Source organism: Trachypithecus francoisi, unplaced genomic scaffold (assembly GCF_009764315.1).
Source record: "Trachypithecus francoisi isolate TF-2019V2 unplaced genomic scaffold, Tfra_2.0 Lachesis_group12, whole genome shotgun sequence".
NCBI classification, from domain to species: Eukaryota; Metazoa; Chordata; class Mammalia; order Primates; family Cercopithecidae; genus Trachypithecus; species Trachypithecus francoisi.
This window is the reverse complement of record NW_022681457.1, coordinates 54721236-54733649: the sequence shown is the minus strand read 5'-3', so window position 1 is coordinate 54733649 and position 12414 is coordinate 54721236. Positions and strand designations below refer to the sequence as shown.

Below are 12414 nucleotides of genomic sequence, written 5' to 3'. Positions count from 1 at the left end.
CTTCTTTCTGGTAACATCTTTCTGGCAACCACAAAGGGACTATACTTAAGAGATCTCTGACCCAAAGGAAAATCATCTGCGTGAAACCAATTGGCTGACTTTGGGTGAGTGGGGTGCATATACCTGGGTAAAGGATGGGATTGGGTTACAGGCACACCTTAGGAGAATGAGAGTCTCTCCTAAGACACAGTGGGTCAAAGGCTCCTCTTAATAAAAGACAAGGATGCTTGACTGAACTTGGATTTGAGGCCAAGCCTAGAAAGGTTATATTCCTTCCTAAGATTTAGAAAGTTAGAGACCCCTCTCAGTAAAATCCGTCTCAGTTAAGAACTAGTTTGACACTACGGGATATTCATTGCTATTCTCTTTGGATTAATCTGTCTTGCACTCTTTGCTGATGGCTATGGGTGACAGAATTGGGCATCTACAGGACCATGGGACATGTGGATCTTTTTCTTGTCCAAAAGGGAAAACTTAAGTGCCAACGGGACTGCTGGAAAAAATCTTCTTTCCTACCAAGAAGTGGCCACCTGAACTTTTTATTATCGCTGCAATGGGTAAGACTTTCTGTGGCCTCCTGAGCTCTTTGTCTTCCCATCCTGCCACAGGCAATACTTTTTCTCTCTTTTCCCTTTTTATTTTCTATTACTCAGAGTAACCATCTTGCCTAGAGACCACAAGATAAAACTCCTGATCGTTAAGTTGAATTAACAACGACAGGGCTCAACTGGGGCCAAGTTTAAGTCTTGCCAGTTTCATACTGGTTGCTAAGAAGAGTGGCTAATGTCTATGTTGTCACATATATTTTCATCTGGCTAGAAAAAGATAATTTTCCTTTGTGTTGTGGCTTGGCCCACAGGGCTGTGGTGCAGCCAGTCACATCACTAGGGCCACTCAGGGAAATGGAACCCAGAAGCTTGGCATGCTGGCAAAAGGGTACAAATTTCTGACCAGACTTCTAGCCTCTCTCTGTGCAAACTGATTAAAAGAATGGTGAAAAAAATTACTGTTTATCTCCTATGTAAAGTTCTAATTAATATGGAAATGCATTTGTGAGGTTAGTCTTAAGATGTAACAAATCTGTTGTACTTTGGGTTATAAATTTGTCTTTCCGTATGGTTCTGTCATTAAGAGGGGTACCTTAGGATAGAATGCAGGTCTAGGACCCCTTAAGGCTGCTGTTCAAGATGGCCCAGAGAAGTGCTCAGTCATGTCCTTGGAAGCTTGACCTTGTGACCACATGACAGTGTTTTCTCCTGATCTCCATCACCACAATGGTGGCCCAGGTTCAGGATTCAATTCCCAGTTTAGGGAGTGACTACTTTCTTATTTGATATTTGGGTGAGCTTTACCATTTGTTGATTCTCTTCCCCTCCAGGAATCATCTTGAATTTTCCTTTTTCAGAACACCTGTGAAGTTACTTTTGGTAAAATTCAAAAGCCAGAGATATTGGCTGTTTGACCTGACTAAAGTCTGGTAATAAGAAATTTTAAAGGCCTTTTTAAAAGAGCACTGAGCACTGTGGTCATTGGTTCACACCTGTAATCCCAACACTTTGGGAGTCCAACGTGGGCTCATCACGAGGTCAGGAGATCGAGACCATTCTGGTTAATATGGTGAAATCCTGCCTCTACTAAAAACACAAAAAGTTAGCCTGGCGTGGTGGTACTCGCCTGTAGTCCCAGCTACTCAGGAGGCTGAGGCAGGAAAATCACTTGAACCTGGGAGGCAGAGGTTACAGAGAGCCAAGACCACACCACTGCATTCCAGCCTGGGCAACAGAGCAAGACTCCATTCCAAAAAAAAAGCACTGTGGTTAAAAGTCAGCTTAATTAAAGCAGATATTCAAGCTCTAACAGACTGGGTCACCTTGGGAAAAACAGAAGGTACCAGAGACCCTGTTTTGGGAAACACCGCTTTTTCCTCATGAAACTCCAGAAATTGAAGGTGGACAGATCATTCTCAAAATCTAAGGTTCTGTTCTGTTTTGCATTGTATTATCTGATGTTTTTGACTTTGGGGGGTATCAGAAATTACTTCACATTATAAAAGAACCTTGGCATGTAATAACTAGGTAAGAAATACACTTTTGGAATGGTTAACGGCAATTATGGGGAAATACTCAGTTCTTCACATTTGGATCAGAGAAACATACTCTCGACCACCTGGGAAATAGGGAGGTATCCCCACCCCCTACTGAGAAATAAGACTTCCCTTGGAATGAACTAATTCTCTCCTTTTTAGATCCAAGATCTGATGTAAAAATGGTACCCTTAATTTAGGGGGATCTGTTTTGTTTTCCAGCTCTGTTTACTTATTAGGCCATAAAAACTACATGCTTTCTTGGCCCTGGGCTCCACCCCGAAATTAGTAATCCAATTAAGAAACTGACAAAGAAGCTCTCCTCCTCCGACCCAAGATGCAGAAAGGAAAGAAGGCCTAGGGGAAGAAGGTGGCTCCAGCCCCTGCTGTTATGAACAAGCAGGAGGCCAAGAAAGTGGTGAATTTCCTGTTTGGGAAAAGGCCTAAAAATTGTGGCACTGGGCAGGACATCCAGCCCAAAAGGGAACTCACCCAAAATGGCCCCGCTATATGAGGTTGCAGCAGCAGAGAGCCATCCTCTATAAGTGGCTGAAAGTGTTCTTCTGCGATTAACCAGTTCACCCAGGCCCTGGACCACCAAACAGCTACTCAGCTGCTTAAGCTGGCCTACAAGTACAGACCAGAGACAAAGCAAGAGGAGAAGCAGAGGCTGTTGGCCCAGGCCGAGAAGAAAGCTGCTAGCTAAGAGGACATCCCCATTAAGACCACCTGTCCTTCAAGCAGGAGTTAACACTGTCACCACCTTGGTGGAGAAAAAGAAAGCTCAGCTGGTAGTGACTGCACATGACGTGGATCCCATCGAGCTAGATGTCTTCTTGCCTGCCCTGTGTCATAAAATGGGAGTCTCTTACTGCATTATCAAGGGGAAGGTAAGACTGGGACGTCTAGTTCACAGGAAGACCTGCACCACTGTCGTCTTCATACAGGTTAACTGAAAAGACAAAGGTGCTTTGGCTAAGCTGGTGGAAGCTATCAGGACCAATTACAATGACAGATAGGATGAGATCTGCCATCACTGGGTAGGGAAGGTTCTGGGTCTCAGGTCGGTGGCTCAGATCGCCACACCCAAAAAGGCAAAATCTAAAGAACTTGCCACTAAACTGGGTTAAATGTACACTGTTGAGTTTTCTACACATAAAAATAATTAAAATAATACAAACTTTCCTTTAAAAAAAAAAAGAAACTGACAAAGAAAAACTTTACAACTACTCAATCTTCTTTGTATTTACATGTGTTGTGTGTGTGATATGAAAGAACTCTGATTAATTGGTTTAAAAATAATAAGAGCTTAAATCAAATATTTTGTCAGAAAAGTAAAAAGTGTAACACCTTTTAGTTCATGTGACAAGTAATCTTTTGTAAATAAAAAGTTTTAAAGATCACTGGGGGCCGGGCGTGGTGGCTCAAGCCTGTAGTCCCAGCACTTTGGGAGGCTGAGACGGGTGGATCACGAGGTCAGGAGATCGAAACCATCCTGGCTAACACGGTGAAACCCCGTCTCTACTAAAAAATACAAAAAAATAGCCGGGCGAGGTGGCGGGTGCCTGTAGTCCCAGCTACTCCAGAGGCTGAGGCAGGAGAATGGCGTAAACCCAGGAGGCGGAACTTGCAGTGAGCTGAGATCCGGCCACTGCACTCCAGCCTGGGCGACAGAGTGAGACTCCATCTCAAAAAAAAAAAAAAAAAAAGATCACTGGGAAAATAAAAATGTCTTCAAAATATAAACATCTGATCTAAATTATATAGATCACATATTAGATTTACCAAATACTTAAAGGTCATAAATTGGTTCTTTGACTTTTAAAAATTGTTCAATTTACCTATCTTGAAGCCAGTAGATTCTAAATAAGGCCTTGGGACATATGGAATTAGCCACGCCCCCTAAATATACAAAGGCTATAAAAAAAAGAGATTTCATATAAGAAAAGATGTTGTATAGTAAATTATTAACCTAAAATAAAATGACTGGTTATTTAAAAAGAGGGATGTTTAGGACAAATCAGAAAGCCCAAGCATATTGTAGATGGTCTGTATAAGTTATGAAATAATTCACTAAAGGAAATTTATGCAAGAAATGTTGTACAATTTAAAGGTCATTAGGCCTCTGAAAGACTTCTCAAAATGCCACTATGACTGTTCACTGTACAACTTGTCTGCTTTACAGCTAGATAAGGCCTGGGACACATCAAGTTAGCCACACCCCCTAACTATTAATACACTGGAGTCAGACCTTATATATACTTGTGTCTGTGTCCTAGACTCCACGCCTAGTATGTAATTAAAATCCCTTACTTACCAAGGGTTTCACCAAAAGTAAAAGTTGCTAAGAGTTAACATTGTAACATGTAACTTTGACTACTAGCAAGGAATTCAGAGAAAGTGAAATGTATTTTTGATAAAAGGTTATAAGAAGACACGGAAATGTGGATTTTTTTTTTTTTTTTTTTTTTTGCCTCCCGAGTAGCTGAGACTACAGGTGCCCGCCACCGCCTGGCTAGTTTTTTTTTGTATTTTTTAGTAAAGACGGGGTCTCACCGTGTTAGCCAGGATGGTCTCGATCTCCTGACCTCGTGATATGCCCGTCTTGGCCTCCCAAAGTGCTGGGATTACAGGCTTGAGCCACCACGACCAGCCGGAATGTTTTTAATTAGATAGAATAAAACTGAAGGTTTAAACAAACTGTGGAAGATTTGCTAAAATTTAATTGCAAAATCGATTCTGCGTGTGAACATACTGACTAAAGTTAAATGGATATTATTCAGTTTTTCTAGAAATTGAACATTTAGATAAAAATGACAGGTTTCTCTTAAAGCACTGCTCTACTCTTTAACAACAAGGACTTTGTGAAGAGTTATACAAGGTTTATGAGAATATTACCTCATGGTCAAACATTAAAATTAGATAGATTTGTCTATAAAGATTCATTAAGAGGCTGTACATGGTGGCTCATGCCTGTAATCTCAGCACTTTGGGAGGACAAGGTGGGCTGATCACAAGGTCAGGAATTCAAGACCAGCCTGGCCAACATGGTGAAACCAGTCTCTACTAAAGATACAAAAAAATTAGCCAGGTGTTGTGGTGTGCGCCTGTAATCCAGTACTCAAGAGGCTGAGGTAGGAGAATCGCTTGAACCCAGGAGGCAGAGGTTCCAGTGAGCTGAGATCATGCCATAGCACTCCAGCCAGGGCAACAGGGCGAGACTCCGTCTCAAAAAAAAAAAAAAGAAATTAAAAACGATTCATTAAGAATTGGGTTTGACATAAATAATATACAAATATAATGGTAAAAATTTGGCTCATTTAGCATAAAAATCACACAGAAAAGCCCACATTTCTGTCAAATGTGAAATCATGTTTGACTATTTTTGGACTATGTTTGTGTAAATATGTTATTGGTATGTGTTCCAAAATTAAGGAAAACTCCTGTAATTCTAATATGACTAATATAACTAATATGATAATATAACTATCCTCAGTCTGAGTCAAAATACAACATTATTTTATGTCTCTTCTAAGAACATGCTGACTTCATGGTAAAACATCATTAATAATCACAATCATTACATAAAACTATTGTATGACACAGAGCTAACCAAATTTCCTTGTCAATCATGGGTTTTCTTTTTGTTTTTCACTGTGACTGCTGTAAGACTTTGTCATCCAGACAATCATTTTGTGTTGATACTCTTCAAAAGATGATTTATAGTTAACTTTGACAGATGTTCTTTTTTTTTTTTCTTTCGAGATGGAGTCTTGCTCTGTTGCCCAGGCTGGAGTGCAATGAAGCAATCTCAGCTCACTGCAACCTCTGCCTCCCAAATTTGAGTAATTCTCCTGCCTCAGCCTCCCAACTAGGCTGGGATTACAGGCATCCACACCACATCCAGCTATTTTTTTATATTTATACTTTTAGTACAGACAGGGTTTCACCATGTTGGTCAGGCTGGTCTTGAACTCCTGACCTCATATATTCCACCCACCTTGGCCTCCCAAAGTACTGAGATTATAGGCATGAGCCACTGCGCCCAGCGACAGATGTTCTTAAATGCAAGTTTGTGATAACTTTAGAAACTGTGACATTAGAATAAAGAAAAAACTTTTAGTAGTCATAGAGAACTGGAATGTTCATGACTCTCAAACGGAACAGGAATTAACTGAATGGACGGAACTAACAGAAGACTAAAGTAATATTTTCTGACTTCGCATAAAATGTCACTGATCCTTTGTTTTGTTTTTCAGGGTCAAGAAAACTCTGACTAGTTAGGTAAAATTATCACCCCTATTCAGCATGAAGTAGTTACAGAACATGGATCTTCATCCCTCTACAACCCTTAGGATTAAGTGCGCCCTTGTGAAAAAGACGGGGGAGACGTCAGAGGAACCAGAGCAAATCTATCTTGAATAGGGGCTGGGTAAAATAGGGCTGAGACTAAATGGGCTGCATTCCTGGATCGTTAGGCATTCTAAGTAACAGGATAGGAGAGAAGGTCAGCACAAGATACAAGTCATAAAGACCTTGTGGATAAAACAGGTTGCAATAAAGAAGTCAAATAAAACCCACCAAAACCAAAATGTGATGAGAGTGACCTCTGATTGCCCTCACTGCTACCACTCCCACAAGTGTCATGACAGCTTACAAATACCATGGAAACATTAGGAAGTTATCCTATATAATCTAAAATTGGGAGGCATAAATAACCCACCCCTTGTTTAGCATATAATCAAGAAATAACCACAAAAATGTGCAAACAGCAGCCCTTGGGCTGCTCTGCCTATAGAGTAAGCCATTCTTTTATTCCTTTACTTTCTTCTCTTTTTTTTTTCCTTTTTTTTTGAGACAGTCTCACTCTGTCACCCAGGCTGGAGTGCAGTGGCATGATCTCAGCTCACTGCAACCTCTGCCTCCTGGGTTCAAGTGATTATTTTGCCTCAGTCTCCTGAGTATCTGGGATTACAGGTGTGCATCACCAAGCCTGGCTAATTTTTACATTTTTAGTAGAGATGGGGTTTCACCATGTTGATCAGGCTGGTCTCAAACTTCTGACCCTGTGATTTCTTAATACTTCCTTTTACTTTACTGTATGGACTCACCCTGAATTTTTTCTTGAGCAAAATCCAAGAACCCTCTGGTGGGGCTTAGATTGGGACCTCTTTCCGGTAAGAACTCTGCACATTTCCCTCTTTTTCCAATTAAAAATAATCAGCTGAATTTGTCTTCAGTGGGCTAAATAAAATTTTTCACAGGCTCCAGAACTTTGAACTACCCTCAGTTTGAGTCAACATACAACCTTATTTTATGTCCTTCTAAGAACATGCTGACTTCATGGTAAAACATTCTCTGACCTAAAATCTGATTTTTCACCCTTCATTTGCCATTCCCCTCCCACCTTCTCTCTAATCTTGTTTGCTCCTCCCTAGGAAAGGAAGCCCTTGTCAGCCTAAACTTTCCAATACTTAAAGTTTTTATAATTGGTACTTCTCCCTGTTGCAATACTCTTTTGGAATTCAATTTTTTTTTTTAACATAAATCTAACTCTGTTTGATATCCAAAGCCTAGAAACTGCCTCAAAACAGTAACATCATCATCAGTAAGACCCTCTCAGTCCCCTTTCATCTTAACCCTAACTGCCTTGGCCTGTGGGTCCCCAGCTTTCCAGGGTTGTGTCAGCAGAAAGGCTTCTTCCATGGCTGGGGTGAGCAGGCTGGACATCTGCAGGGGAGGCTACCCAGAAAAAAACTAGAATGGCCCTTATTTGTTTGTTTTTTTTTTGAGGTGGAGTCTCGCTCTGTCGCCCAGGCTGGAGAGCAGTGGCGCGATCTCGGTTCACTGCTAGCTCCGCCTCCCAGGTTCACGCCATTCTCCTGCCTCAGCCTCAGCCTGCCTAATTTTTTAGTATTTTTAGTAGAGATGGGGTTTCACTGTGTTAGCCAGGATGGTCTCGATTTCCTGACCTCATGATCCACCCACCTCGGCCTCCCAAAACGCTGGGATTATAGGCATGAGCCACCACGTAGGTGGGTCTTTAATAACCTCCTTTTGTAGCCTCAATATTAGCCTTAGCTCTTAGTCACTGGGCTCAAGCTTTAATTTCCATGTTAGAGTTACTCACTTGGTTTTTGAAATTATGTGTTTGAAAAATTCAGCAAAATTACTCAAACACAGTGTTCATATAAGGGAAGGAAATTTTAAGGTACTTACATTTTGTACCTCAATAAGAAAAGCAAAAGTATTCCTTTCAGACAACATATCTATTATTTTATTGTTTTCATTAAAAACCACACAGTAAACAATTAGTCATATGGGAACACTTCTAGGTAATACCAAGTTTCATGTCATAAAATTTAGCATGAAACTCAGAAATCAAGATAACAGGATTTGAATAGAGATAATCACTGTCACAAATTTACACTGCAAAAAGAGGAAATGATGTTTTCACGAATCTATGTAACTCACCAATTATCTACCACATTATCTCATGGAAATGTATTCATTCTCTACAGCCAAAATAGAATAGAGATTTTCCCCATTCTTTTCCTTTGTAGCTAGCATTCTAAAAGCTAAGCCTTGGAATTCTGTTTGAATGCACCCAGCCATAAAAGAAAAACACAACTGAGAAAATTTGTACAAAACTCATTCTGGGAAAGAAAAAGGTAAATGAGAATTTTTAACAAATGGAATATATAATTAGATATTTAAACCCACCTCTTTTATGCACTTTGTAAATACTTTCCTACCTGCCAGGCACAGTGGCTCATGCCTGTAATCCCAGCACTTGAGGAGGCTGAGGCAGGCAGATCATCTGAGGTCAGGAGTTCGAGACCAGCCTGGCCAACATGGTGAAACCCCGTCTCTACTAAAAAAATACAAAAAATTAGCTGGGTGTGGTGGTGTGTGCCTATAATCTCAGCTACTTAGGAGGATGAGGTAGGAGAATTGCTTGAACCTGGGAGGTGGAGGTTGCAGTGAGCCAAGATCAAGCCACTGCACTCCAGCCTGGGCAGCAAGAGTGATATTCTGTTTAAAAAAAAAAAAAAATTTCCTACCTTTCAAGCCCTACTAATATAATGCAATTTACAGCTAAAAAAGTGAGGTCAAAATAAGTAAACAAATATTTTAAAGGTGACAAACCCAGGGAGTGGCAGTGCTGATTAAAATACAAATGTGTGTCTGACTCATATTTCAAGTCAGGCCACTCAATCACTTGAGAGATTCTTCCACCCACTCCTGCTCACTTATGTGCTCATGAACCACCCATTGAGGAGACACTGCAGTATTTCTCGGAGACTGCTCCAGAGGTATTTTACTTTGCAAACTCTTACACCATCTCACTAGAGTCAAGTTTTTTTTCTGTTTGTTTTGTTTTTTTCTGGTCTTTTGGGATATTATTTTATCTGTCACAAATTTTTCACTTTTTAACACTATTTTTCTTCCACTATATTTATTTCATTATCTTTCTGCCCCCTTAGACAATCCAGGGAATAGAAATTATTTCTGGGTTTTCCTCTCAGCTCCAGCATCTGATTGGCTGACTAGCAATGTGTCCCCAAGAAACAAAAGCTGGGTTGGGTGTAGACAATTTTAATGTCTTAAGAGGTTACCTTTTCAAAATAAGAGTACACCAGAAGATTCCTCTCAGCTGCAGGGCATCCACTTGCTCCCTTGAGAGGATACACTCCAGACCTCAGGTCTTCCTATGGAAGAAAACAAACCAGAAGCTGATATTCATTAGGCACTCTAGCTGACATAACCACAGTGGATATCTTGGTTTATGCCTAGACAGTACTGAAACCCACAACCAGAAAAAAACTAAAAGGTGGCTGAGGACACATCACCCCATAAAGTTTCCAAAGGAAAACCTTGACCCAAAAACATTCTGACAAGATCTCTGTGCCTAAAGAAGATACAAGGAGAAGAGGCACAGAGAGCTTTTACAGTACAGAGTCAGGGGCTTATTCTTTGCTTTCGTCTCATAGGAAATATTCACAGATAACAAACCTTTTAAAAAGCATCATTTAATGCTTTGTCAAAAAAAATTAATTAAAATACTGTATAGAAAAGTACACTAAAAGACAAATAGGCGATACCGTGAATTAGAGAGGAAAAGCTGGCATTTGGGAACACCAGAAGGAACTGGAAATTTAGTATCTTACTGCAAGCCAGTGATGCTGGAGAAATGGGGAATGGCGGTTAGACTTAAGAATCTGCTTGGGACACAGGTGAAAAATGCAACGGAAAATCAGCTCCCTATGGACTGTGAAAATAATTAAAAGGCAGGCAATTAGACTGAGATGTCTCTAGTCTCTGGGTTCCTACTTAAAATAAAATCTAACTGAAGGGCACTTTTTAGTAAATTACTGCATTGAGAGAAACAAAATTCAGCCTTAACCAACTATAAACTGCCAATTAACCTCTGATTACATAATCAGGAAATTATCACTTTTATTGTACAAATTAAGAAACTATGTAACTCTACCTAACCAATTGCTGAATTTGGTTTTCTTCATCATGCTTTTTATAAAAGTCTTTTCAAGCCCCGCCCATGAACCACAAATTACAAACCACAGCTGGGTTCTTCACAATTTTTGAATCACTCTTTGATTATATTATTTAATGTTTTTGCAGTGACTTTCATATATTTTTAACAGAAGGCAAGAGGAACTGGGAACCCCACGGAAAAAGCTCTTCCCATTCATGAACCCGCACCCCAAGTCGGAATTGTCTCCTAAAGACCCTCCCGTGGTCCCTGCACAATCTGGGAAAGACGCGGCGCTGCGGGGGCAGAGCTGCCCAGAGAGGGCTCCAGGCCAGGGCACAATCACTGCACAAGGAAGTGACAGGACGCCCGGGGTACCGACTGTCAGCGTAGCCGCCATCTTATGGATGGGACTGAGGCCGAGCTGGGCAAGAACTCGGGGCGCAGACTGCGGAGCTGACTGCAGGGAGGCCTGAGTCCCGCCACAGCCGCCTCCCACCGGTTACAACCAGCCCTTCCCCTTCTCTCGGGATGTCCAACCCAGCACTCTCACCATTTCTAGGCTTTCAGGGGGTCCCGGTGTCTTAGCTGTGGGTCTCCCAATACCTGCAGGTCACAGGGTCACAGAGCCGGGCCTCTAGCAGCAGAGGACACAGAGCAATGAAGGTAAGACCTGGAGCTCAGGCTGCAGTGAGAGACAAAGGCCCCGCCACATCCCGGAAGCCGTCCTGTCCGCTCCAGCTGCGTGCCTGATTGGACGGTTCCCAGTCTAGCGTCGCTGATTGGATAACGTTTAAAACCCCACCCTCTCAGACCCTGAGTGACAGAAGATGCGATCAGATGCTGGGCTGAGTGAAGAAAGAGTGACAGACTAGGCTGCAGCCTTCTCAGGCAGGGCTTCCTCCCTGAGCTGAGCCAGGCCCACCCCAGATGGTATTTGCATTTAACCTTGTGTGTAAAGTCACATGCATTTATAAAAAATATACTGTATGCCTATTCACAAATGAAAAGAATATAATAATTAGTTTAAAATTTCGGATTTTATGACCTTCCCGGCTTCTGGTCTTTGAGCAGGCAGGCTGAAATTTTAGAACGGTGGTAATTTTCTGAAATAAAATGTGAGCCACATGTAAATTTTAAATTCTCTAGTAACCAAACTTTTAAAAGAAAAAAGGAACAGATTGAATTGATTGTAAGAATTTAATTAATCCAATATATGAAAAAATTTTCATTTTAATATGTAAGAAATATGTGATTATTAATAAAGTATATAAATATTTGAAACGAAATCTTTGAAACTAACTCTGTGTTAGCACATCGCAGTTCAGACCAGGAACATTCCAGGCACCCAGGAGCCACACATGACCAAAGCTTCCACATTGAAGTGCAGCCCTGATGTCGGGGGATGAAGAGCCCCAGAAAACCTTTTCTGCCAGAGGTGAAGGCGGAGCCTCTCTCTACCAACATCTCCCTTCAGTTCTGAGGATGGAAGAGATAGCGGCCATGGAAAGAGCAGAGGGCAGCAGAAATAAAATAACCACAAGGAGACCTGTTGCCCATTTTCTTTCAGAGATCAGACAGTGAACAAAGAATATTGGGGATAATAAAACTCTATGTCTTCAGATCTGTCCACACTCTTGATCTCAAATGTTTAGATATGGAGAAAATAGATTAAAGGCAAAACTTATTTTGCTATTGGTCTTGGCCCTAATGGTCAGGCTGTAGTTATCTGTTTTCTCCTGTGGTGTGTGGGACTATGTGGGTATAAACGCCAATCTCATGCGTATATGTCTACCTGTATTTCTGCATTACTCAACATTCTCTTACAAGACAGCCA

General features: G+C 41.2%; 2 protein-coding genes and 1 pseudogene across 2 annotated transcripts in view; 1 reads left to right on the top strand and 2 right to left on the bottom strand.

Moving 5' to 3' along the window:
- The window catches only part of LOC117093724 (zinc finger protein 431-like), a 41536-nt gene extending 30194 nt beyond the window's left edge, over positions 1–11342 (bottom strand). The window contains 2 exon segments of the mRNA XM_033229245.1: positions 9703–9795; positions 11131–11342. Of these exon segments, the coding sequence (XP_033085136.1) occupies positions 9703–9795; positions 11131–11133 (96 nt within the window). The 5' untranslated portion in view covers positions 11134–11342.
- The window catches only part of LOC117093721 (zinc finger protein 100-like), a 566997-nt gene that overhangs the window by 401098 nt on the left and 153485 nt on the right, over positions 1–12414 (bottom strand).
- Positions 2421–3213, top strand: LOC117093730 (annotated as a pseudogene).